Consider the following 27,373-nt stretch of genomic DNA (forward strand, 5'->3'; position numbering starts at 1 on the left):
TGGCTTCAGCAGCGGAACACGTCTGGCACTGCGGGATTTGATTCCCTGCCGTTGTAGTGTGTTACTGATGGTGACCTTTGTTACTTTGGTCCCAGCTCTCTGCAGGTCATTCACCAGGTCCCCCCGTGTGGTTCTGGGATCTTTGCTCACCGTTCTCATGATCATTTTGACCCCACGGGATGAGATCTTGCGTGGAGCCCCAGATGGAGGGAGATTATCAGTGGTCTTGTATGTCTTCCATTTTCTGATGATTGCTCCCACAGTTGATTTTTTCACACCAAGCTGCTTGCCTATTGTAGATTCACTCTTCCCAGTCTGGTGCAGGTCTACAATACTTTTCCTGGTGTCCTTCGAAAGCTCTTTGGTCTTGGCCATGGCGGAGTTTGGAGTCTGACTGTTTGAGGCTGTGGACAGGTGTCTTTTATACAGATGATGAGTTCAAACAGGTGCCATTCATACAGGTAACGAGTGGGGGACAGAAAAGCTTCTTACAGAAGACGTTACAGGTCTGTGAGAGCCAGAGATTTTCCTTGTTTGAGGTGACCAAATACTTATTTTCCACCCTGATTTACGAATAAATTCTTTACAAATCCTACCATGTGGATTCATGGATTTATTTTTTTCACATTCTGTCTCTCACAGTTGAAGTGTACCTCTGGTGCAAATTACTGACCTCTGTCATCATTTTAAGTGGGGGAACTTGCACAATCGGTGGCTGACTAAATACTTTTTTGCCCCACTGTATGCTTTAGCAAAAAGGAAAGTTTGAAGCCTAATCTTGAAAGTAGAGATAGTGTCTGTCTCCTGAATCCAAACTGGAAGCTGGTTCCACAGAAGAGGGGCCTGAAAACTGAAGCCTCTGCCTCCCATTCTACTTTTAAATACTCTAGGAACAACAAGTAGGCCTGCAGAGCGAGAGCGAAGTGCTCTAATAGGGTGATATGGTACTACAAGGTCATTAAGATAAGATGGGGCCTGATTATTTAAGACCTTGTATGTGAGGAGCAGGATTTTGATTCCTGGATTTAACAGGAAGCCAAAACAGGAGAAACCTGCTCTCTCTTTCTAGTCCCTGTCAGGACTCTTGCTGCAGCATTTTGGATCAGCTGAAGGCTTTTCAGGGAGTTTTTTGGACATCCTGATAATAATGAATTACAGTCGTCCAGCCTGGAAGTAATAAATGCATGAACTAGTTTTTCAGCGTCACTCTGAGACAGGATATTTCTAATTTTAGAGATGTTGCACAAATGGAAGAACGCAGCCTTACATATTTGTTTAATATGTGCGTTGAAGGACATGTCCTGGTCAAAAATGACTCCAAGGTTCCTCACAGCGTTACTGGAGGCCAAGGTAATGCCATCCAGAGTAAGAATCTGCTTAGATACCATATTTCTAAGCTTTTCAGGGCCGAGTACAATAACCTCAGTTTGATCTGAATTAAGAAGCAGAAAGTTAGCGGCCATCCAGGTCTTTATGTCTTTAAGACATTCCTGCAGTTTTTTTTTTTTTTTTTTTTTTTTTTTTTTTTTTTTTTTCATTATTGAACTTTTAATTGCAAAGCAGGAAAACAGCAGTCACCAGCATATACATACACAGGACAAAGATGCATCTACATGTATAGCAGGACGTGGGAGGCAGAAAGAAAAAGCCAACAGCAATAGTAATAAACAATGAAAAAGGTTAACAATCGTCCCTTTGTTGCCAGGCTAAATCCCGTAAGCCCGATTTCAACCTCTGAGCAGAAGGAGTGTCCAGGTGGGCCAAAAAAGGGTCCCATATGCGATAGAAAAGGAAAGGTTTGTCCTTAAGTGCCGTAGAGAAGGCTTCCATTGGCATAATACATATCACAGACTGTAGCCACTGGTTGACAGATGGAGCCTTATCAGAAATCCACAGTACCATAATGCACTTTCGAGCGTAGTGCAGCAGTATGTGAAGGAGATCTTTGCTGCGAAAGCCGGCAGGTAGCTCATCATTTAGTCCTAACAAGCAAGTCCTTGGACCCAGATGCAGTCGGCAATTAAATATAGTACATAGCTTATCTATGAGTGATCTCCAAAACTGTAGAATAACAGGGCAGCTCCACAGACAATGAAAAAAGGAACCAACAGCAGACTGACATTTGTTACAAAGATTAGGCAAAGCTGGAAACATCATGTGTCTCTTCTCAGGTGTAATATAAAGCCTATTTATAAGTTTAAACTGCCTTTCCCAAATAGAATTAGATGCCAAGGCTTTAAAAGGACGACAACACAACTCATCCCAAGTTTCAGCATCTATAGCGCCTACGTCTGATTCCCATTGGCCCTTGATTTTGTTAGAGTCATCCATTCTAAGATCAGACAGAATGTTATAAATCTTTTTAGTGATACATTTTAGTTGGGTAGTTTTTACCATGAGTGATTCTATAGGAGAAAGACCAAACCCTCCATTAAAATCCTTCAATTTAGAAGTAATATAGTGCTTTACCTGAAAGTACTTCAAAAAATCCTTATTGGTCAGACCAAACTTGCTTTTCAGTTGATTAAAAGTAAGAAGAGAGTTCTCATGAACAAGATCACCCACTGTATTAATCCCTTTTTGAGACCAGTCCGCAAAACCAGCCCGAAGACCAGGTAAGAAGTCAGGGTTTTCATGAATAGGAGTAAGAAGGGAGAAACAATTAAAATATCCTTCCAGGCGCCTGACTTTGCGCCAAACAACGAGCATATTCTTTAGCACCATATTATCTTGTGTTAGAACTGTGGCTTTACCTGAGGAAATATATAGCAGGTTCCGCAACGGATACCCTTTAAAGAAGTGGACTCAGCGCTGAGGTAAATGGAATCCGGATCGTCCATAAACCAGTCTGTAAGAAATTTAAACTGTGCAGCCAAGAGGTATTGTGGGAAGGAGGGAGCGGCAAGACCGCCTTTCTGAACCGGCAAACACAGAAAACTGTATCTCAGCCTAGGTCTTTTCTTACGCCATATAAAAGAAATAATTGAACCATTTAATTTTGACAAAACCTTTTTGACAGAGCAAGCGGTAACATCTGGAATAAATACAAGAGGCGAGGGAGGATATTCATCTTGACCAGATGAATACGACCTAAGAGAGACAGAGGGAGGCTGCACCACCTACCCAAATCGCGATTGATGGTCTGAATTAAAGGGGTGTAGTTCAGACTATACATTTCTTTTAGATTCGGTGAAATCTTTACCCCTAAATAAGTGAAACCGGAGGGAGACCAACGAAAAGGCTGAGAAATGTTTGGATCAACCTCATTTAGAACAGAGAGGGGCATAGCCTCACTTTTAGAAAAATTGATCTTGTAGCCTGAGAAGGAGCCGTATTGGGAAATTAACGCAACTAATCTAGGAATTTGAGTGAGCAGGATATTTTAGAAAAATTAAGACGTCATCTGCATAAAGTGAAATCTTATGTTGAGAATTGTTCAAACAGAGTCCTTCAATAGCAGCATCCTTCCTAATGGCTGTGGCAAGGGGTTCCATAGCCAGGGCGAATAACAAAGGGCTCAGCGGACAGCCCTGTCGACTGCCATGTTCAATACTGAAATTGTCCGACCTATAACCATTGGTAATCACTGCCGAAAGAGGGGAAGTATAAAGGATCTGAATCCATTTAACGAAGTTGTCACCTAAACCAAATTCTTGAAGTGTGAAAAGAAGAAACGGCCATTCCAGACGGTCAAAGGCCTTTTCAGCGTCAAGTGAGATGACTAGAGCCTCAGGGTTAAACAAAGATGAGTGCTGAATAATGTTAAGTAGGCGCCTCACGCTATGTGTGGAATACCGCCCCCGTATAAAACCAGTTTGATCATTCTTAACGATCGAAGGTAGTATTGGCTCAAGACGTACAGCCAGGACCTTAGCAAGTATCTTCAAATCAAGATTTAAAACAGATATAGGCCTATAGGAGGCGCATTCTTCTGGAGGTTTCCCCTTCTTCAGAATTAGCGAAATATTAGCCTCCATTAAGGAGGGGGGGAGAGTGCCTGCCTCAAAAGAGGACAGAAGCATCTTATGCAGTGGGGAAGTCAGACTAAACTTACTAAATTTCTTAAAAAATTCCCCTGTGAACCCGTCTGGACCCGGGGCTTTGTTATTTGGAAGCATCTGAATAACTTTCAAAATTTCACTTTGCGTTATAGGCTTACATAAATCATCCCTTTGGATTTCAGTAACTTTAGGTAAATTTAGTCCTAAGAAGAAGTGATGCATACCTTGTTCCAATGTTGATTTAAACTGGGAGGTATATAACCGCTTATAAAAAGTTTTAAAAGTATCATTAATAATTACATTGTCATATTTAGGTAAACCAGATGAGTCTCTAACACATGGGATATTACAACCAGCACCCTTATTATGAAGAAGATTAGCCAGATAGCGGTTAGGTTTATTAGCAAACTCATATAACCTCTGCCTCATGAAGAAAAGAGATTTCTCAGCCTTTCTTGTCAATAGTGCCTCCAAAGCTGTTTTAACCACCTGAATTTCATTCCTTAATTGCTCTGATGGTGATTCATTATGTTTAGCCTGCAGTTTGTGCAAATCCAGTTCCAATTTCCGTTGTTCCATCTGATTTTTCCGCTTCAGGCCTGCTGAATATGATATAATCAGTCCACGGGTGTAAGCCTTCAGGGTGTCCCAAAGCAGGCCTGGAGAAACTTCAGGGGTTGCATTGACCTTTAAAAAATGTTCAAGCTGATCATTTAAAAATATTTCGAATTTTGGGTCGTGAATCAAAAAATTGTTAAATCTCCAGGTATGAGACCGAGGGACAGGATTTAGATCACTTAGCTGAACAAAGACCGGCGCATGATCTGATATAATAATATCGCCTATTGTACATCCCAAAATGTTTCCCAGTGATCGTTTGGGGGTGAAAACGATCGATTCTACTACTTGTTCTATGAACACCCGGAAAAAAAAGTAAATTCTTTATCGTTAGGATGAAGAGTCCGCCAGGTATCAACCAGATCAAGTTCGTTACAAGTATCTAAAAGTGCTTTGGCCCTTGTAGACATTTGAATTTGTTTAGGAGGGGATCTGTCCTTAGTTGTAGAAAAATAACAATTAAAATCACCGGCTATCACAGAATTATCACAAACCCAATCAGAAAAGGAAGAGAAAGTATGAGCAATAAAGTCGTTAGACTGTACTGGTGGAAAGTAAATATTCAGAAATGACACCGCCTGACCACCTAGGGTGCCCTTTAAGGAAACACATCTACCAGACTTATCACAAATTGTTTGGTCAACTGTCAGCAGTAGGTGTTTATGTATTAAAATGGCTACACCGCGACTCTTACTCGTAAAGGAGGAACTAAAAACTTGACCGACCCAATCACGTTTCAGTTTTAGATGCTCCTGAGGAGACAGGTGAGTTTCTTGCAACAAGGCAACATGGACATTCTCCCTCTTAAGAAAACTCAATATTTTTTTCCGTTTAATAGGGTTATGTATACCTCCTACATTCCAGGAACAAACATTTAACACTGAATTATCACTTATCATACAATATTTGAAATAAGCATGGAACCTCGCTCAGGTGACCAAAGCATAGCTGATATGTAGGGCTCCCAAACACTGCTCTACAACACCAGTGGCAAGTAAAATACACATAGAAAAACAAACGTCCTGCTTTGCTAACAATTAACAAAAAACTATTTACAAGAAACAGAACCGTCAAGAAACCAGTGAGTATGGAGGTCAGACAAAGGTCTCCAACGCCCAGCAGGGGGCGCAAGCAAACTTTCCAACTTGGACATAGAAAGATGCTGGACCAGAGTCTTTTCTTAATCAGTAACGTGAAACAGCTGCCCGCCCGCAGCTAAAACAAGGATTCGGATTATAAATGGCTAAATAAAATAGTCTATATGTATGGGGTTATTATCTCCGCGCAGACCCGAAAAGAAAAAAAGAAACCAAACAGAAAAAAAATAACAATAATAAAAAATAAATAAATAAATAAAAAAGTAAAAAGAAAGGAGGAGACGAGGGATTGGCGAATGCCTCACGTATGGGACAGGAGCACAGATCAACAGTCCGCTGGAGCCACTGAGGATGAGCGCGGTCCCGCCCCTTGAGGCACGTTATCCAGGTAAGCTGAGGCTGCTTCTGGAGTTCTAAAAGATTTCTCCTGGCCATCGATCTTGATCCTAAGGACAGCCGGGTACATCATGGCGAAGGGGACACCCATCTCCCTGAGGCGTTGTTTGACGTGGTAGAATCCCTGGCGTTTCTTCAGAACAGCGGCGGAGAAGTCCTCGAATATCATAATAGGAATGCTGTTATGAAATAAGGACTGCTTCCTCGTAGCCATTTGCATGATCCGTGCTTTATCCTGGAAGTTGTGGAGCTTTATGATGACCGCGCGGGGCCGCTGGGCACTGGAAGGGAGGCGTGCAAGCACCCGGTGGCAGCGATCGATTTTAACAGCGCCGCCCTTGAAACTCACAGCCACCAACTCCGGTAACCACGTTTTGAAAAAAGACACAGGGTTGGTACCTTCACTGCCTTCGGGTAGCCCAATAACACGTATGTTACACCGTCGGCTCCTGTTCTCCAAGCCATCAATCTTATCCAAAGCGGCCTCCAGCTTAAGCTCCACTTCAGAAATCTTGGCGCCATATCCCACTGTAACATCTTCCTGCGTTGATATACGCACCTCTGCCTCCTTCATTTTAACATCCAATGCAGAGATGTTAGCTGCGCATGTTTCCAGTCTTTTCAGAACCGGATCAATCTTCTTCTCAAAGGAGGCCTCCACAGCCTTCTGCAGCTGCGCCGATACCATCTCCACCAATTTGTCGACGTCCATTTGGCCGAGAAGTGGGGACGACTGGGCCTCCGCCATAACCGCTACAGCATGATCGCTGAGCGGAGGGTGATTTTCTCCGGATTTGCCCGGTTTCGACCTGAGGTTGAGCATAAAAGTGGTATCGTGCCATCTCTACTTTTCACTAGAGATGGCACGATACCACTTTTTTATGTCCGATACTGATATCATAAATTTGGATATCTGCCGATACCGATATGAATCCGATATAGTGTTTTTTAATCAACAAAACTGTTTTTTTAAATATCTTGCTGCATTTTGTATAAGTTCATACTCAAGTTTAAAACAACAACTACACTAAAGCTATTCTGTTATACCTGTATGCAAAAAAAAATATTTCATAGTTCAGCAATACTGATCAATCTAATAAACTTAAACCTACACCATCCTCCCTATTCTGGTATTTTAAAGAGTACTTAGCGTAAATATTAAGCAACCTAACTAATAGGGTTCCAACTCCCAGCAACAACAATAAATAAATAAATAAAAAATTATTTATTTATAAATTATTTATAAATAAAAAATCACGCTCCTCATGATGCTTAATCGATGTAATCAACCTTAATTTGATGCAGTGTGAAAAACAATGCACAGAAATCAATTATTTTTCAAGAAATATTAAATAGATTCAACATCTTTCTTCAACAGAATTGCAGACTGCACAGATGGTACCTTCCCAAAGGAAAAAGTACTATAGCTTACTAGGGTATATATATTAGACTTAATAGTTACTATATACAGTAATGGACTTCTATACATTTTACATCAGATTAAAACTTTGGTGTAAGATTCAGATAATTATTTATTAAAAGCTCGACATTTTAAATGAGAATAAGAAAGAAAAGTATGTCTTTGTGCCCCCTTTTCCCTGTTAATGCCCTATCGGCCCCCCTGGCTAAACTTTGCTAGATCCGCCCCTGCACAGTTACAGCCGTCAGCTGCGTAGAAAAGGATCCTGGTGTAGAAAGTAATATTAAATACATTCTAACAACAGCTGATCAAGCTTAAACGTGCTGCTGTTGTTCAGCCGCTGGTTTCCTCTTTCTGGTGCAAAGTGGGCCAAAAACAAACAAGAGAGACGGACTCCCGACAGAAAAGCCGATCAGCTGATCATTAAGCAGTTTCATGATTGAAGTAGCAGCAAGAAGAGGCAGTCGCTCCATATATCGGTTGTTAAGCTTAACGCTGGAATGCTTTACAAACATTCAGAGATGGACTTACACACTTGCTTTACTTCTCTCTGTGATAACTTTGTTGGAGATGAAATGTCGGTTTGGTGGCGAAGCTCCAAATGCTATCCAGACCACCGACAGGTCCCGCATGCCACAGCCGCTCTATCACGTGATGCATACTGCTCCGACTGCTAACGTTCTGAGGTGAGTTACGGCGCGTTGCAAGTTTTGTGAGGTGCTTTCGAGATATTTAATGGATCGGATTACATTTTTTATTTTTCTCCGATATCCGATCCAGTAATTTAGGTCAGTATCGGACCGATACAGATACGTAATATCGGATTGGTCCATCTCTACTTTTCACACAGCTGAATAAACGTCAAGCTGAAAACTGATTAAACAGAAGTGTGAGATGGTCGAGAATTTACTCCAGTGTCGTGTTATATTTTAGATAGCAAGAAGCAGATGGCTGAGTTTATTAAACTCCACCAGGACAAACTGCAAAGGTCATTAAACGTTTAATAAACTATCATCTTGTCTTCATTTTTAGTTAGCACATACCTTAAACACTTAAAGCTGTAAGCTAATGATAGTTATATAAGAGCAGACGCTGCTGGTGCAATACGTTTTACGTCCAATGGATGATGATCTGATTAGTCGACTAATCGCAAAATTAATCGTTGACTAATCGACTATCAGAATAATTGTTTGTGCCAGTCGAAGGTGACACCTGGGTGAAAATCAAATCTCAGGACATACCACAATTCACGGATCACATTAACTCGGTGGACCGACACATCAAATTCACCAGCGAGGATATGAAAAGTGGCAGGTTAGCCTTCTTTGAGTGTGAGATTTCCATCAGTAATGGGGGACATCTAAAAGCTGATGTGTACCAGAAACCTACGCATACAGATCAGTATCTAAGGTTTGACTCTCATCATCCACTGGAACACAAACTGAGTGTCATTAGGATGCTACACCACAGAGCGAACACCATCCCCACTGACCCAGCAGCCAGGGAAGCAGAAAAACAGCACATCAGGAATAGGGATGGGTACCGGTATCCGGTGCCATTGTGGCCATATGCTTTTTTTTTTTTTTTTTTTTTTTTTTTTCTTTTCCTGAATTGTCATACACTTTGGATTCTAGCCAATTATTTAACTTTAGCAAGGATAGTAGGCGGGTCCAGGTACGTACGTTCTTTTAGAGCAGAGCTACAGATTAAAAATGCTCAAGGCGAAGCGGTCAAAGTCTGGCTGTACTTCACAGCAAAATATGCAAACTCAGCCGCAACAAGTGCTTTAAGCTGATACTGTGATACTGTCAAAGGAGGTAACACCTCAAATCTGATGAAACACCTGGCGACGCATAGCGTTTTTTTTTTGGTTTTTTTTGTTTTTTTTTAAAGCCGAGAAATGCACCGTATTTGATAGCTTACTGCGAAACCTCACGCAGTGCACATCTACTGCGGGTGTGGTACCTGTTGTCGGACCCAGAGTTAGCAACATCCCTCAAGAACCCAAAGAGGAGAGTCCTGGCCCCTAGCCCTGCCAGTGTAGCAGAAATGATGAGGATGATGATGCAGCAGCAGCCGTTCTTCTCTGCGTGAGTAGCTTAATGTTGTTCGTGTGTAATTTACGTTGAGTAGGCTAACCACGTTATTACATTAATGCATGTAAGGTGAACTAGCAAACACCGTCGTAGTTACATGCAGCTGTGTTCTTGTTTGATGGCAGATACTCCCTTCACCCTGGCCAAAAAGGCTAAAATGACCAAAGAAAAAGTGGAAAACAGTTAAACATGAGAGGTTTTGGACAAGGTTTATGGTTTTGTTTTGTTTTTTTTCCACTGTTTAAGCACTGCTTCCATCCAAGAGTGATACCATATATGCCCTATAGCTGCAGAAAAGGCTAACATTGTTATCTTTTTACAAAAAAACAGCTGAACATGAGAGGTTTTTGGACCAATTTTGTGTTCTCCATTCTTTAAGCACCGGTTTGAGCACCATTTAAGCACCAGCACAGTTTCAAAAGTACCGATTTGGCACCGGTATCGGATAAAACCTAAATGATACCCATCCCTAATCAAGAAGGCCCTGAGTAAATGTGGTTATCCCAGCTGGACTTTTGTCAAAGCTGGAGAAGAGCAAAAGAGAAAGATAAGATAAGATAACCTTTATTAGTCCCACACGTGGGAAATTTGTTACCCTCAGTGATCCCGTATGTGTCAGTAGTATGGGAACAATTGAGACCCATTTTCTCTAAACTCTGTGGCTTTCAAACCACAAAACAGGTGAACTCGGGTGTCAGTCCACATACATGAGTGATGCAGTCATGCTGTAAAGTCCTGTTAATGTTTCTGTGGTTGCATCAGTAACTTTTTTCTTCTGTCCCTGTAGACGTCCCACAGCAGCATATCTATGAGGAACAGGAGGTTCTCCCTGAGCAGCAGCTCTGTGACCAGGAGAGGAGCTCCAGTGTGGAGCAGAAGGACCCAGAACCTCCACAAATTAAAGAGGAACAGGAGGAACTGTGCAGCAGTCAGGAAGGAGAGCAGCTGGGACTGAAGGAGGAGCCTGATACCTTTATGGTGACTGCTGCTGAGGAAGGAGAGCACAGTGAACCAGGAGGAGATGGGGAGCAGCTCCTCTGTGATGACTCTCCTCAAAGTGAAAGCACAGATGAAGAATCCAGCAAGTGTGAAGAGTCAGGGCTAAGCGAAACTGTGACCTCAGTGTCAAAGAAGAGACAGAAGCGAGACAGAAGTCACAATGATGTGGAGAGCCGGACTGTGTCTGATGTTTGCCAAAAATCCATCAAGAATCAGGCCCAAAGAAAGAAACCCCACATTGATGTGAAACCGTATCCTTGTGATACATGTGGGAAAAGTTTCAGAGCTAGAAGTACATGGAAACATCACCTTGCAATTCACACTGGTGAGAGGCCATATCCCTGTGATACATGTGGGAAAAGTTTCAGTCGAAGCGGTACTCTGTATATTCACATGAGAACCCACACAGGTGAGAGGCCATATCCCTGTGATACGTGTGGGAAAAGTTTCAGTCGAAGCAGTAATTTGTATGATCACATGAGAATCCACACAGGTGAGAAGCCATATCCCTGTGATACATGTGGGAAATGTTTTACTCAAAGCAGTCGTTTGTATATTCACAGGAGAACCCACACAGGTGAGAGGCCATATCCCTGTGATACGTGTGGGAAAAGTTTCAGTCGAAGCAGTAATTTGTATAATCACAGGAGAACCCACACAGGTGAGAGGCCATATCCCTGTGATACATGTGGGAAAAGTTTCAGTCGAAGCAGTAATTTGTATATTCACAGGAGAACCCACACAGGTGAGAGGCCATATCCCTGTGATATATGTGGGAAAAGTTTCAGTCGAAGCAGTACTTTGTATATTCACATGAGAACCCACACAGGTGAGAGGCCATATCCCTGTGATATATGTGGGAAAAGTTTCAGTCGAAGCAGCCATTTGTATATTCACAGGAGAACCCACACAGGTGAGAGGCCATATCCCTGTGAAACATGTGGGAAAAGTTTCAGTCGAAAAAGTATATTGATGCATCACAAGAAAACTCACAGGTGAAAAGCCAGAGGCTCGTAAAATGTTTCAGTGTGAGTAGGAATTTGATAGACTGCATGAGAACTCTCACAGGTTGTTGTTTTCCAGAAATAAATGTCTTTTATGCTGTATTCCTGTTTGTGGTCAGTGTTTTATGTGAGACTTTGAAGTTGAAGCTGAGAATCCCTCTGGCCCTTTCTGCCTGCTTCAGTCTGTAATGGTCTGTTTAGAGCAGTTTTTTTTTTTTGTTTTTTTTTTTCTCATGCATTCATTTATTTTTTTGATTTTTATCCACTTGTTTTGGGGTTTCTTTTCAGCCTTTAGAGGTGATCCTAAAAATCTGTAACCTTATGTACCATATATTTTGAAGTATAAGACACACTTAAAATCTTTTAATTTTCTTAAAAATCGACAGTGCGCTTTATAATCCAGTGCACCTTATGTATGAATTCTGTTTGTGCTTACTGACCTCAAACGGATTTTATGTGGTATACGGTGCTCAAAAATCTGTCAAAAAATGTTTTAGTACGACTTTGGTAAGCTACGAAGCCGCACCGCTTGATGGATATTCGGATCATTATGGCTACCGTAGTCAGGAGCCTCGCGGAGTAATCTGGGTCCTAAACTCCGCTTCAGGTCCCAAAGTCAAACGAACACTGCGCATCACTGAGAGTTACAAAATGTCTAAATTCTTTCATCTTTAATAAAATGATCAGTGTGGCTTCTCTACCAGGTGTAACAATTAAATTAGACTTCTGGCTTAGACGGTGTAGCTGTAAGCCACATGTTTCGGAGCTCTGCTGCATTTTTTTTTTTTTTTTTTTTTTTTTTTCAAATTCTGAAATTTCCTACTTCACACTTTTCTAAACTCTTATCCTGTTATACCCGAAGGAAGAGACAAGGTACAGTGGGGCAAAAAAGTATTTAGTCAGCCACCGATTGTGCAAGTTCCCCCACCTAAAATGATGACAGAGGTCAGTAATTTGCACCAGAGGTACACTTCAACTGTGAGAGACAGAATGTGAAAAAAAAATCCATGAATTCACATGGTAGGATTTGTAAAGAATTTATTCGTAAATTAGGGTGGAAAATAAGTATTTGGTCACCTCAAACATGGAAAATCTCTGGCTCTCACAGACCTGTAACGTCTTCTGTAAGAAGCTTTTCTGTCCCCCACTCGTTACCTGTATGAATGGCACCTGTTTGAACTCATCATCTGTATAAAAGACACCTGTCCACAGCCTCAAACAGTCAGACTCCAAACTCCGCCATGGCCAAGACCAAAGAGCTTTCGAAGGACACCAGGAAAAGTATTGTAGACCTGCACCAGACTGGGAAGAGTGAATCTACAATAGGCAAGCAGCTTGGTGTGAAAAAATCAACTGTGGGAGCAATCATCAGAAAATGGAAGACATACAAGACCACTGATAATCTCCCTCGATCTGGGGCTCCACGCAAGATCTCATCCCGTGGGGTCAAAATGATCATGAGAACGGTGAGCAAAGATCCCAGAACCACACGGGGGGACCTGGTGAATGACCTGCAGAGAGCTGGGACCAAAGTAACAAAGGTCACCATCAGTAACACACTACAACGGCAGGGAATCAAATCCCGCAGTGCCAGACGTGTTCCGCTGCTGAAGCCAGTGCATGTCCAGGCCCGTCTGAAGTTTGCCAGAGAGCACATGGATGATACAGCAGAGGATTGGGAGAATGTCATGTGGTCAGATGAAACCAAAGTAGAACTTTTTGGTATAAACTCAACTCGTCGTGTTTGGAGGAAGAAGAATACTGAGTTGCATCCCAAGAACACCATACCTACTGTGAAGCATGGGGGTGGAAACATCATGCTATGGGGCTGTTTTTCTGCCAAGGGGACAGGACGACTGATCTGTGTTAAGGACAGAATGAATGGGGCCATGTATCGTGAGATTTTGAGCCAAAACCTCCTTCCATCAGTGAGAACTTTGAAGATGAAACGAGGCTGGGTCTTCCAACATGACAATGATCCAAAACACACCGCCCGGGCAACAAAGGAGTGGCTCCGTAAGAAGCATTTGAAAGTCCTGGAGTGGCCTAGCCAGTCTCCAGACCTCAACCCCATAGAAAATCTGTGGCGGGAGTTGAAAGTCCGTGTTGCTCGGCGACAGCCCCAAAACATCACTGCTCTCGAGAAGATCTGCATGGAGGAATGGGCCAAAATACCAGCTACTGTGTGTGCAAACCTGGTAAAGACCTATAGTAAACGTTTGACCTCTGTTATTGCCAACAAAGGTTATGTTACAAAGTATTGAGTTGTATTTTTGTTATTGACCAAATACTTATTTTCCACCCTGATTTACCAATAAATTCTTTACAAATCCTACCATGTGGATTCATGGATTTATTTTTCACATTCTGTCTCTCACAGTTGAAGTGTAGCTCTGGTGCAAATTACTGACCTCTGTCATCATTTTAGGTGGGGGAACTTGCACAATCGGTGGCTGACTAAATACTTTTTTGCCCCACTGTAAATGTCTCACAAGGAAATGGACATGACAAAGTTTGCAGCTAGTGTGCTACATGATGGCGTTGAGGATGAGGAAGAAACTAACAAGGCTGTTACATCAGCACACTGCCAGTTGAAAATAAAAGTTGAAAATTCTGAAAGCTCTCGACACACTTAAGTCAGAGTTTTCCGGCAGACTGGACCGTGTGCTTTCCGCTGTGCGAGAAGACATACAGGGATGCGTTGAGAGAGTGACACAAGTGGAGAATCGCAGTTAAAAAGCTGGAAAAGGAGGCAGAGACGCTCCGTTCAAAGGTCAATGACCTAGAGAACAAGTCGCAGATCCAACTTGAGATTGATCAACCTACCTGAAGGAGCAGAACGAAGAGATGCATGCGCTTTCATGGAGAGCTGGCTCTCCAAAACACTCTAAGGAGCCCACTGGATGTTGAAAGATGTCACAGTCTTCCCTCAAATAATTCCTAGGTGCCTCAGCCTGTCATTATGAAGTTTTTAAACTTCAGAGACTAAGGCTACTTTCACACTGCAGGAAAAATCGCATCAAGTCCGACTTTTCTGACCCTATGCAACCCATATCCAATCATGCTATGACAGTGTGAACAGTACAAATCCGATATTTTCAAATCCGATCTGGGTCACTTTCGTATGTGGTGCTGAATCCGATACATATCTGATGTTTTAGAAAGCGACTGCTGTTTGAATAGTCATGTCGCATTAAATCCGTCTTTTACGTCACTGACACAAGACAGACGCCAATTATCAGCTCCAGAGAAGCGCCCAATAAGACATTGCGAACGCTTCCTGGCCATCCCATGTAGATGTTAGTGAAACTGTCTGGAAGACAACGTTGGAGAACCATGAACATTTTATTTGTACTGTATAATCTGCAGATTCTGACAGAAATCTGCAGCTATCCTTTGAAGCACCGCTCCTCTAAAACAGCAATAAGGATAATTATTTGGCCGTATGTAAATACCAAAATAACTATAACTTAAAGCAAAATTGGGAAACGTAAAGTCCGAAACAAGTCTTTATATTAACGGCCAACAATCCTGTTTGGTCTGGGTCTAAACAGAGCGTGTTGTGTGTGACATCTTCTTTTGCGCATGCGGGCCGCTTTGAGGGTTCACACTAGAGCGCGTTTGCTCTTTCTTTTTCTTCTCTCCTTTTTTAAAAAATTCACTATTATTACTATTTTACCTTCCCAAGAATGGCCATCTTCATATTTTCAGCTTTAATCTACTGCAGTCAACTTACTATCTACAATTATGTCCCAATCTATGACTATTAAGATAACATCCTGGAACTGTAGGGTTTAAATAAAGTGAGTAAGGTGAAACAGGTATTGACTATGTGCACGAGACAATGCTAACTTCCTGTTTTGAGACCGGATGTGGGGTTGTACATTTCCGGCAGCTTTACTTTGCGGTCAATCGCTACTGCGAAGATATCCTCCAAAATCATGTCCAGAACTCGAAAACAGAAAGATGGCGTTAAGTTACAAAGAGCAGAAGGTGGGAACACTCACCGCTGCTGTGTCATAACAAATCTAATGATCAATTTTGACGTTTAAAGCGTTTAGATCGATCAGTTGTTTACATCACTCAACACAAGCAGAACTGCATCACTGCAGCAGAAGAGACATCGTCCACACTCAGAAGCACATCTCTGTGTAGTGACTGGTCTCATGATCTAAACAGGCAAATGTTCAGCATTCAAACTACAGGTGAAGAACAGTCAAACCAGATGTTTCCCCGTTATGTCGAGATTAGCTCGTCAAGTACACACCTACACAGCATGTCAACAAACCGTGAAAACCACACAAAAATGAATGATTGCTGGTAACGGTTTCTATACATTAGTATTTACGAAGGGTATGTTGTGACTTACCTTCAAAATTACAGCGGTCCCTCGCTATAACGCGGTTCACCTTTCACCTCGCTGTTTCACAGATTTTTTTAGTGCAAGTTTGCGGCGTAGCCCTCGTAGCTCCTGCTGGTTGATTAATAGGCTGGTGTGAAAAATTGCTGCCAGGTTTCTTGAAATGAGAGCTGCTCCATCCAAAGTGGGATGGATGCCGCTTGTGCTAACAAGACCAGGTTTCCCCCATAATGTTTCACAATTATCTATAAAGCCCAAATCGTTTTTAGGACATGTCCATTCTGGTCCGATGGGGTAGAAGCTTTTTAATAAAGTTCATTTTTAACATGCATTGCAATGCATGCTCAGAATAGAGTTGATACACTCCTTGTTAGAAGGATATGAGCACTAACCCCACAGTGTGAAGGGTAAACTAAGAGGCATAGAGTTGAGTGTTGAAGGTAAATTGCTCCACACTTATAGAACACTGCTTCAGATAGATAGAGGCTGCCTTGGCTTTGTGTGGGGTATAACATGGTGTTCCAGTCAAAAATAATTGAAACTTGTGATTTGTCAGTTAAATTGGAAATAACATGTCTGGTAACAACTGTAAGGTAGGAAGGAGTTTTCTCACACAGGAGAAGATCCCTGACTTGAGGTCAAAGACCGTTGCCATGCAGAAGGACCACGAGGAGAACAAATCAGGGAGCACCGAGTCTAAAACAGGGAATCTGCACATCAATAGCCAATTACAAATGTTTCCTGTTTTCATGTGTCTGATATATATTTTGAATTATGAACTGTACTTCACTTCTCTGTGAGCAGACGACCTGACATAGAGAAGACCAACAGCTGTGCAAGCCGAATCTGCAACTGCCGCATGATAAAACGGCGTGAACTGCTAGATTGTCTCCCGAACTTCTTTCAGTAAAAAAGACCACCACAAGTCTGACATTGTTTCAGTTACACACTGATTCAGTATTAATTTTAGTTACCTCCAACTGACATAACTCGTGTAATTACTGCAGACATGAATTATAATTTCAATGAATTTATGTTTAACCCTAGCCAGCAGTTTTAAATTGTCCTCCCCCCCCCCCCCTTTTTTTTTTTTTTTTTACAGCTTATAGTGTTCTGTGTCCTTATTGGCTGCAGACCACTGTCAATCAATTTCCTCCATGCCGTGTCCCCTGTACAGCTCAGAATGCGTTCAGCCTGTCAAATTTACATAAATCTTCGATCGCTAGCAGTGTGACCCTGAAGTGCTGTACTTTATGTTTGTAAGTTTTCTCGCCAAGATACACAACAGTGTCAACTAAACATCATCACCTACAGGTGCCTTTGGTTTCATTCTATAATACTGGACTTATTTTTCTACAAAGGTTTGAACTTTGAGTGTTTAAAATAGAGAGAAAAGTGTGAAAATGTTCATGCCTGTCCGAGAAAAGTGTATAAAGCATGCAGTGAGGGGTTTTACAGTCTCAAAACATCTATAATAATTGTAAAAAAATAAAATTGCAGATTTTACCTATCGTGGGTTATTTTTAGAACATAACTCCCGCGATAAACAAGGGCCACTGTACTGCAACTATAATTATAATTATACCATATCAGCTTTATTTATAAAGCACTTTAACATAAAACCAGGGTTCACAAAGTGCTGTACATATACAAAAAGCATAAGCAAAGTAAAATAAAATAAGATACAATAAGATAAAATAAATAAATGAATAAATAAGATAAAACATGTTAAAACAAACTGAGTTAACCCCTTAAAGAGGGCAAAAGGCTTCAGCAAATAAAAATGTGTTAAGAAGAGTTTTAAACTGAATGAAGTGTCTCAGCTTGGTGCTTATTCCATGCCCCGGTTTGACGAGCCCCTGGATTTCCAAACTGGAAATAACCAGGACTACTGGCAGATTCTCTTTTCTCCAGACTCTCCAGAGTCTTATTGACTAATTAGGCAGTTCTTGGGATTGGCTCGTTGCTATTTTTGGTTCATGACCGGTTTTGCGGACCTGCCCAGCCCCCTGACTGATTTCACCCAAAAAAGTGCCTAGACCTGGTCCAGTGGATGGCGTTTGTACAGGAGTATGTTTACTTTTTAAACAAAATGCAACAATGAGTTCTGAGCAAATCACAGTTTACAACTACAAACCTCTGGGGAGAGCTCCTAGACCACATACACTGGTGAGTGTGATCTGTGGCAACCTGAGACCTTCTGGAATGGAGCAATGCAAGTGTGACTCTGCCCAATGTGTTCTACTATGCATGGCTAAAAATAAAATAGTACTGGCCATAACACAGAGGCTCATGAGATTAATTACGTCACTTTGGGGAGTGTGTTTTGGGGGAAGGTGGTGTTCGACTACACACATATGCTGCTCGACAGTAGCAACCACACGGCCTTCTTTCTGCATACACACCAACAATAATTCTGTCCCTTTGTCATGTATGGCTATCTGAGCTCTCAGACTGAAGACTGCTCTCATATTCATGGACAGAGTCACTCACACATACACAGACTGTCCAGGCCCTAAAAATAGCTGGTGTTAGCTGTCTGATGATATGTATGGAGATAAATACCTGCAAATGAGTCTCATGTGTGTTACCAAATATGTGCACAGACACACGCAGTACGTCCCAAAGACATAAACTCTCTTATCCTCCATAAATAGGTCACAAACTGGCACCTCATTTCTCTTCACTCCTCAGTGTCCTTCTCTGCTGTCCCAGATAGAGCAGCCACAATCACTTTCTTCCATCCAGCAAATAGTCCAACTCACCTCGACCAGACAGAGAGGACATCTATGCTGCTGCACAAACATCTCTCACATCTCTATGTAGCTAATATTAAAGACAAACAAAAGCGAGCAAAATGATTTGCAAAAATGTAATTATCCTTTCTCTTTCTCACAGAAGCATTCAACTTGACAACTATGTTCATCTAGCCACTCTATGTTTCGTTTTATTTGTGTATTTTTCACTGCACTTCATGGCATTTACTATTTCATACTTTATTTATGTTTTTCAGTTTGCAGAGGACATGGAGCTCTTTTTAAAAGCATGTGCTGACGAGCAGGGACTACGGGTCATGTGACGTTTGACACTTAATGGACAGATGAAGGCACTGGCTGCTTGTTTGTGTTTTTATGTGTTGTTGGGTTGGTTTTTTTTCAGTGTACAGAATTCCAGTTAAACTTGTTATAAAATGTTGTTTACTTGTTTCCATGTCCATACTTAAAGTAAAAAAATTAAGTGTAAATGTAACAGAATTGTTTATACTTGTAACTTCAAAATAAAAAGCTTACAGTTGCTATTAACATTAATGTATTACCCTGTAATCCATAATATTTTTATACATTTTACGCATTAACCCTCTGGGCTCTATCCTGGCCTTATGTGGCCACTTCACTTCCTTTTTCTTTCTTTTTTTGACCATTTTTGCTGTGTTAATGCAAATGGAATGAAAGGGTCTAGATTGTTTTCAGCTTTTGGCCACTTGAAACCCATTATTATGACATTTTTAAATTCCTTGTTGTTGACAGTGCTAAATCATGCAATTTAGGTAAAATTGCTTTTATTCTAAACTCAGCACATAAAAATTATGGTTGTTGTTGTTGTTTTTTTGTTTTTTTTTTTTGTTTTTTTAACCAAATTACATCATTTACCCATTTTTGGCTGAACAACAAATTTCATGTAATATTTTTAGTTTCAAACAGGGGTGTTTGATGGCTTACTACACCGCAGTGGACCAAAAGAATGACATAGGTTTGATCTTAAGGGTCCAATTGTCATGGTCCCCGTGCCTGCTCGGCTGGCCCTGTGTGGCTACATGTTATGTTTTGTCTTTTCTCTCTCCTCTCTCTCTGCTCGCTGCCTGGGCGGAGCTCATTGTGAGCTCCCGGCCTCCACCACCTGTAGGCAATCACCTGTGGCTCCTCACCTTGTTTGCTCCCGCTACTTAAGGCAGTGACTGAGAGCACCTCACCGCTGGACTATTGAATAACGCTCGTCAGTGTTACTTTAGCCTCAGCCAGTTTTGAGCTCTGTCCGTGAAAGTTCCGTGCTAACCCTTGTTCTCTGTATGCAGATTTCTCGTGTTTGGTTTGGAGACTCTGGACGCTTTTCCCGACCCCGCTCTGCACCCCTGGGAACCCTGGCCCCCTTCTCCTTCACCTGTATATAGTGCACCTGGAGTGTGTAAATAAACCTGTTTTTTCTGAGATTTCAGTCTGCGCCGAGTCCTCCCTGCTCCTCCGTGACACCAATAGTTTGTGCATGGCATTGCAGCACAAATATGTGTTTGCAAGATAGACTGGGGGAAAAAATGACGCATTAAATATTACACAGGCTGCATTGAATTTCTGTTGAGTTTGAGTTTCCCAGTCAAACTTAGCTTTGAAGCACCTGCTAAAAACCGTTTTACTCTTGTAGAGTTCACAACAAGACACCATAGCCAAAATATTAACTCTCAAAAACAAATTCAAAGCTGCAGCACATACAGCAACAAACACTGTTAGTAAATGTGTCCTGGAGTTTATGCAGGTGCAGAAAGTGCTGCTGGTGTAAATAAGCCTAACAGCTTCTAGATCACTTATTTTTCTGGAAAGATGGCAAGAAGGGCATCACTGCTCATTTCTACAATCTCCCAGATCTTGGAATACAAGCCTCTGTCCCATGAAAATCACTTCACAGTAGTAGGAGTCCACTAAAACCTACAAATGAAGAGTGATCCTGGAAGAAATGGGGCGCACACTATAGTGACCTCAACAAGTGCAAGACAGCCTTGTCCCCGATGCTCAGATGAAAAGATAAATAAATAAACCTTTTTATCTGAAAGGTTACTGGTAATATATATAACCTAACTGGCATTTAAAGAGTAAAAAAAAGAATGTAGATAAAATTTTGGTTTTGATGAAAAGGACTGGAGCTAATTTAAAGAGTCAAGTCGGTAAAAGTAGAAAAATGTTTTAATAAATATACATTTTATAGCATTTTGTGAACATACACAAAAGTGGCCATTTTTGGCAACAAACAAGCTGAGAGAGAGTTTTATATTTTTTGCTCTCCTTGAACAAAAATAATAGAGCACAATAATCAATGTTGATGTTAATCAATTAGATGTCCCAGACTCTACTATGAATAATATAGCGGTCCCTCGTTTATCGCGGGAGTTACGTTCTAAAAATAACCCGCGGCAGGTGAAATCTGCAAAGTAGCCAACTTTATTTTTTACAATTATTATAGATGTTTTAAAACTGTAAAACTCCCTCACTACATGCTTTACTTTCCTCAGACAGGCACGAACATTTTCACACTTTTCTCTTTTGTTTAAACAGTTCAAACCTTCGTAGAAACATAAGTCCAGTATTATAGAATGCAAAACGTTTCGTCGGCATTGTTGTGTTTGTTGGGGAGAAAACTTACAATCTTCAAGACAAGCTGAACGCATTCTGAGCTGTACAGCAGCGGTCCCCAACCTTTTTTGCTCCACGGACCAGTTTAATGTCAGACAATATTTTCATGGACCGGCCTTTAAGATGTCGCGGATAAATACAACAAAATAAAATGATACGACCAAGACAAAAAATGTGGTATTTTGTAAATATAATAATAAACGTGAATTCACTGTGTAATTGTGTAATTTTATTAGCAGCATCCTCCTGAAATGCGCCAACAACATTGAGAGTAACATCCTCCTCTCTGCTTCTTAATGCTCTCTGGTCGCTACGGTAACGCGTAAATAGTTCTTTCAAAATAGGACACACGACTACAACACGGCAAAAGACCCAGGGAAACCGAATTAACGATAAAACCTCAGAAAACCATACATTTCACACCCGAGCCTCAGCTCTCACGGCCCGGGTGTTGGGGACCGCTGCTGTACAGGAGACATGCCACTAGATTGATTGACAATGGTCTACAGCAATCAGAACGCACAACACAATGTGCTGTAAATTAAAAAATAAAAAATCAGCGTAACAGCGAGTCCGCGAAAGGTAAACCGCGTTATAGTGAGGGACCACCGTACAATAATTTCCAGTAGCACTGCTGATATGGTGAGTTTTGAGGTTGTCTTCAAACAAGTGCATTGTACAAAAAAAAGGTGCTTGAAGGATTGAAAATGTAAAAAGTAATGACTATTTTATATTTATGAAAAAAACTTGATGAGATGATGAGATGATGAGATAACCTTTATTTGTCAGTTGCAGGTCTTTTAGAGCCGCGAGCTTCCCCATGATGGTATTAACCTTCATTTCCGTGGTCTTGTCATTCTTTTGCTCAAAGAGCAGATTCTGAGACCTCACGACCGCAGTCAGCTTTTTCCAAGATGTAATCCAACTTCCGCTCAGAGATGTTGTTCTGAGTGGACTTTTCCTTGATGTAATCCAATATACGCTCAGATGTGTTATTCTGAGTATTCACGGCAGCTGTAAGCGTCTCCAAGCTCTTAACCATGCTGCTCTCAATGAGCCCGTTCTGAGAAGTCGCGTCTCGTCCCATCATTTCAATCCCAGCGGGCAGCTTTGTGGGGGTTTGAACAGCCGGTTCGGCTTTCTTAATCCTCCGATAAGCCAGAGCCAAGCCAGCTCCGATCAGCAAGAACCCTGTTACCATGGTTCCGAATAGGTAGATATCTTCAGCGTCCTCGATCGACAGTCCCGCCAGGCACACGATCCTCCATGTCTGCCACCCGTCCATCATGTATCCGGCAGGGAAAGTCCCTCCAGGGCACTCGGGCTCTCCCGAGCCCAGACTTCTCGTTGAGAAAAGGGTGTCAATAGCATTCAGAGACCAGTTGATCAAATCCATAATTCTCTTTAGGTTTTAGAAACAGACTGTGAGAGAGTGTTCCAGGGAAAGTAATACAAAAAACACGAGACTAGACAAGGACATAAGAACTAAGCAGGGAAGATAAGGGAGAGGAGAAAAAGGTCGTCCACCTCCTCCGAGAGCCAAAAGGAAAAGTAGCAAAAAAACCAAAACAAAAACATAAAACATGGACACTTTTGGCAACGAACAAGCTGAAGGGATGGTGATTTTTTTAAACAAACCCAGAGTGTTAAAAAACATTTTAAACCATGTTTATTTCTCATCAGCATCAATAGTAACAAAAACACAATTTAGTTTTCGCTGTCAAAGTCGATTTAACTGAAGTTACGTGTTTCCGGTTACTGTGGAGGTCACAATATGGCGCTCCCCAGTGGCTGCAGCCAGGTGCTCTTGATTGGTGTAGGCTGCTGGGGGATTCCCATGATGCACTGGGTGTTTCTTCTTCACTCACTATGTGTTAACAGACCTCTCTGCATTGAATCATATCTGTTATTAACCTCTGTCTCTCTTCCACAGCATGTCTTTATCATGACTTCCTTCTCTCACCCCAACCGATCGCAGCAGATGGCCCCGCCCCTCCCTGAGCCTGGTTCTGCTGGAGGTTTCTTCCTGTTAAAAGGGAGTTTTTCCTTCCCAATGTCGCCAAAGTGCTGCTCATAGGGGGTCATATGATGGTTGGAGTTTTCTCTACAATTTAAAGCGCCTTGTTCTGATTTGGGGCTGTATAAATAAAACTCAATTGAATCAAATCCATAAGTCATACCTCAAATCACGATGTCCTGGTCATGGAACACGGGAACAGCCATACCCTGTGCAATAAAACACACGTCATGTATGAACATTTTCCATCCACTGTCTGAAATAAATAGTTTGTCATCATGATCCTAGAGTTGGCAAATGGATGGTTTATGAACTGGTACTTATATAGCACATTCTACTTAAGTTTGAACATTCACAATGCTTTTTACTACTACTACTCATTTTTTTATCTACACCTTAGCAGTTTTACCTTACATTCTAACATTTACAGGCACACTTAATGCAGTTTGTAAAGTCAGTGAAAGCTTTTGTTTGCTCACCAGTCTATTTCAGTTTGTCATTTGGAGTCAGTTCCCCTCCTGTGTATCATTGCTAATAGTGGAGCCCCTCGCTCAGCCTAGTTGGGTATCCACTTACCCAGCCATACTCTGGAAGTCATGCCAGAAATCACTGCAATCCTTTTTACAGAGACCTGATCACGTGTCCGACAGTCAGTCAGACAGTCAGCCTGGTAGCTGGCTTTCTCAAAGCACATTGTAATTTGGAGAGGCTCCCTTTGTGAAATTTCTCAGCAGGTATTTCAATGGTACTTTTGTGGCAGTCTCACAGGCTGCTTAGAAGGAGAACAAGTGATTAACTCATTAACTCATTAACACAAATGCATGAACAATTGGTGCAATATATTGCACCAATTGTTCATGCATTTGTGTCATCGCGTTCAGGTTATTGTAATTCCCTGTTTACCAGCTTGGATAAATCATCTCTTTCTTGCCTCCAAGCTATACAAAATGCAGTGGCCAGGCTACTAACATGTTCTAGCAAGCGAGCTCACATTACTCCCATCTTATATTCTTTACATTGGCTCCCAATAGATTTTAGAATTTGTTTTAAAATTCTTGTTTTAACAAGTAGAGCACTAAATGGCCCCAGATTATTTATCCAAGCTTCTTATAAAATACACTGCTGCTCGTTGTCTCCGCTCGTTGTTACACAACTGAAGACTAAAGGGGCGGAGCCTTTCAGTCTGTTGCACCAAGGCTGTGGAACAGTTTACCTCCACAGCTACGTTTGGTTGACTCTGTGGAATCCTTTAAAAAGTGTCATGGTCCTGGGTCGTGTGACCCAGTGTGTTATGCTTAACCTATTTTGATGTTTATTGTTTGCTTAGGTTCTTTAAGGTAGTCCAGTCCTTTTGTAATTATGTTACCCTTGCATTACGTCTCCCTTGCCCTTCGTGTGTTTACGTCTGTGTGTCTTGTACTGTCAAGTTCATGCTGTCAGTCATGTCACCTCCCCCTGTACTACGTCTCCCCCGTTCATGTCTCATGTTTCCTGTTTTACTTTGAAGGCCTGCATTCACTGTCTGTGTATTCAGTTTCACTCCTCCTGTCCTGTCGTTAAGTTCATGTGTGTCAGCTGCGTTCCCATGTGTGGCCACTTCCCCTGATCATCCCTCATGTGTATTTAGTCTCTGTGTTTCTTACAGTCTGTGTCGCGTCGTCTGTGTTCCCACCCTCCGTGTTTCCATGCCTGGTCTGTTGTCTGCCAAGCCATAGCCTCACCATAGTTTGTTCCCAGTTTAGGTTTTTGTTTAGCCACGCCATCCCTGCTGTATTTGCACACCTTGTTTTCAGCCATATTAAAGGCTCGCCTTCTGTTAAAGTTCACTCCCGTCTGTTCACTTGTGTACGCACCTGGGTCCATTACACGCATTCTCCACTCGGTCCGTCACAGCGGACCGTGACAAAAAGCAGTTAAAAACGTTTTTGTTTCAACAGGCCTTCTGTGAATCAACACTTTTGAATTGTTTTGAATTTGCATTATTTACATTGTCTATTTTATTACTTAATGTTTTCTTTATTTTAACCCTTGTGTACAGCGCTTTGTGACTGCCTGTCTACAAAAAGCGCTCAATAAATAACCTCACTTACAATATCACCACCAAAGGAGGAGTGTCATTCATTTCCCTCACATCATATTTACTGATATCACGCAATGCTGAAGAATCTGGGGTCACTTGCCTGACATATAGCAGCTGCATGTTTTTTGTTTTTTTACAAAGGAACAATTGCTGTCACATATTCTGTTTAATAATCTGCTGGAGCCACCTGCACCGTTTCATTCAATCAATATATTTATTTATAAGCACATTTAAAAGCAACACAGGTTGATCAAAGTGTTGTACACAGTAAACAGTAAAAACCTCAGTCACAATTAAAAGCTAGTGAGTAAAGATGGGTTTTCAGATGGGTTTTAAAGATGTTGAGTGTTGAAGAGACACTAATTTGAAGAGGCAGACTGTTCCAAAGTGCAGCAATCACAAAGGCCCGGTCTCCTCTGGGTTTTAGGAACAATCAGAAGTAACTTATCAGCTGACCTAAGAGTGCTAATTGGAGTATTTTTAGTTAACAGGTTAAGAGGTAAGACAGAGCTAATCCATTTAGAGACTTAAAAACAAGGAATAAAATCTTTAAATCAATTCTATAACATACAGGAAGACAATGCAAACGAGCCAAGACTGGAGAAAGATGGTCGTGTTTACATGTGCCTGTCAAGAGTCGGGCTGCAGCATCCTGAACACGCTGAAGTCGAGAGAGCAGAGCCTGGCTGATCAGTAATGCTTTGAAACCAGACTGAAATGTGTCATTCATTTCCAGAAAAGCCTGGAGCTGAAGGAAGATCATTTCTTTGAGGATTTGGGGCAGGAAGGGGAGTTCAGAGATTGGTCTAAAATTTGAGAGAGCTGTTGCATGAAGATTTGTTTTGTTGAGAAATGGGTGCACTGTAGCATGCTTAAGATCAGCTGGGATGGTTCGCATTAGAAGGGAGGTTTAATAAATTAGGTCCAATAGTGTCAAAGACTTCTTTGGAAAGGCGAGAGGGGAGAGTGTCGAGGTGACACATAGAGGGCTTAAGATGGGAGACTACTTCACCCAGAGCGCACAGAGCAACTGTGACGGCAGACATGTGGTGTTTGAGAATGCCCCTTGATGCAAGCACGGCTTCTGTGGCGAGTGAGCTTTATTTTAACAGTGACAGTACAAACAGCAGTGAGGATGGCATGCAGAACCTAAGAATACCTAAACTGGAAAAACTAAGAAAAATAAACCAGAAACCTTTAAACAGACGCAGGGAGACTCGGGGAAACAACACCGATGAACCAGCAACAAGCATGAGATGACACACACTATAAATACACAACCTGGAACATGAGGGAACGAGGAACAGGTGGCATGACAGCTGGAGCCAATTGGGGACGACGAGACATAGAAGCAAAGCACTAACGTCGTGATGCTGAGATGAAACCTCGCGATGAACTGAAGCTTTCCATCCAACTGGTCGACTCAAGGTTCGAAGCATTGTGATGATTCATTTGCTCTACTGCGCCATCAAGTGAACGATTCAAGTGAAAAAGGCTCTTTAATTATAATGATGTGATGTGTAAACCTCTAAACTGAATAAATAAATTGTTTTCATGGTTATTTATCCCGAATATTGTCTCAGTATGTCTGATACAAAAGAGAAAGTGGAAACTATCAGGACAGAGTTTTGGTATGATTGTGTAACTGTGTAATCATCAGTGTTGGGTAAGTTACTTTAAATTAGTAACTTAGTTACATTACTAGTTACTTCTATCAAAAGTAACTCAGTTACTTCGAGTTACTCGTTACTTTCAGAGTAACTAGTTACTAGGGAAAGTAACTTTGGTTTAACTCAGAATTCTCTTGTTAATGTGTTGCTTCCATAACTTTGCCAGTCTTCTAGCTTGCTTACTTGCCACAGTGCACTGTGCCACCTACCAAAGGA

At 41.6% G+C, this 27,373-nt stretch overlaps 1 protein-coding gene across 4 annotated transcripts in view; it reads left to right on the forward strand.

Annotated features, from left to right (window-relative positions):
• LOC101475822 (uncharacterized) overlaps positions 1-20,194 on the forward strand; it is a 35,355-nt gene extending 15,161 nt beyond the window's left edge. For 3 of the 4 annotated variants that reach the window (XM_076889668.1, XM_076889669.1, XM_024804289.2), the window contains one exon: positions 10,416-11,733. In XM_076889668.1, the coding sequence (XP_076745783.1) occupies positions 10,416-11,626 (1,211 nt within the window). In that variant the 3' untranslated portion in view covers positions 11,627-11,733. Of the gene's footprint in view, positions 1-10,415; positions 11,734-19,004; positions 19,985-20,063 lie in introns of those variants that run through there. The other variant, XR_013100733.1, reaches the window with a different exon arrangement.
• Positions 20,195-27,373: the final 7,179 nt, after the last annotated feature.

Source organism: Maylandia zebra, linkage group LG11 (genome assembly GCF_041146795.1).
Source record: "Maylandia zebra isolate NMK-2024a linkage group LG11, Mzebra_GT3a, whole genome shotgun sequence".
Taxonomy (NCBI): domain Eukaryota; kingdom Metazoa; phylum Chordata; class Actinopteri; order Cichliformes; family Cichlidae; genus Maylandia; species Maylandia zebra.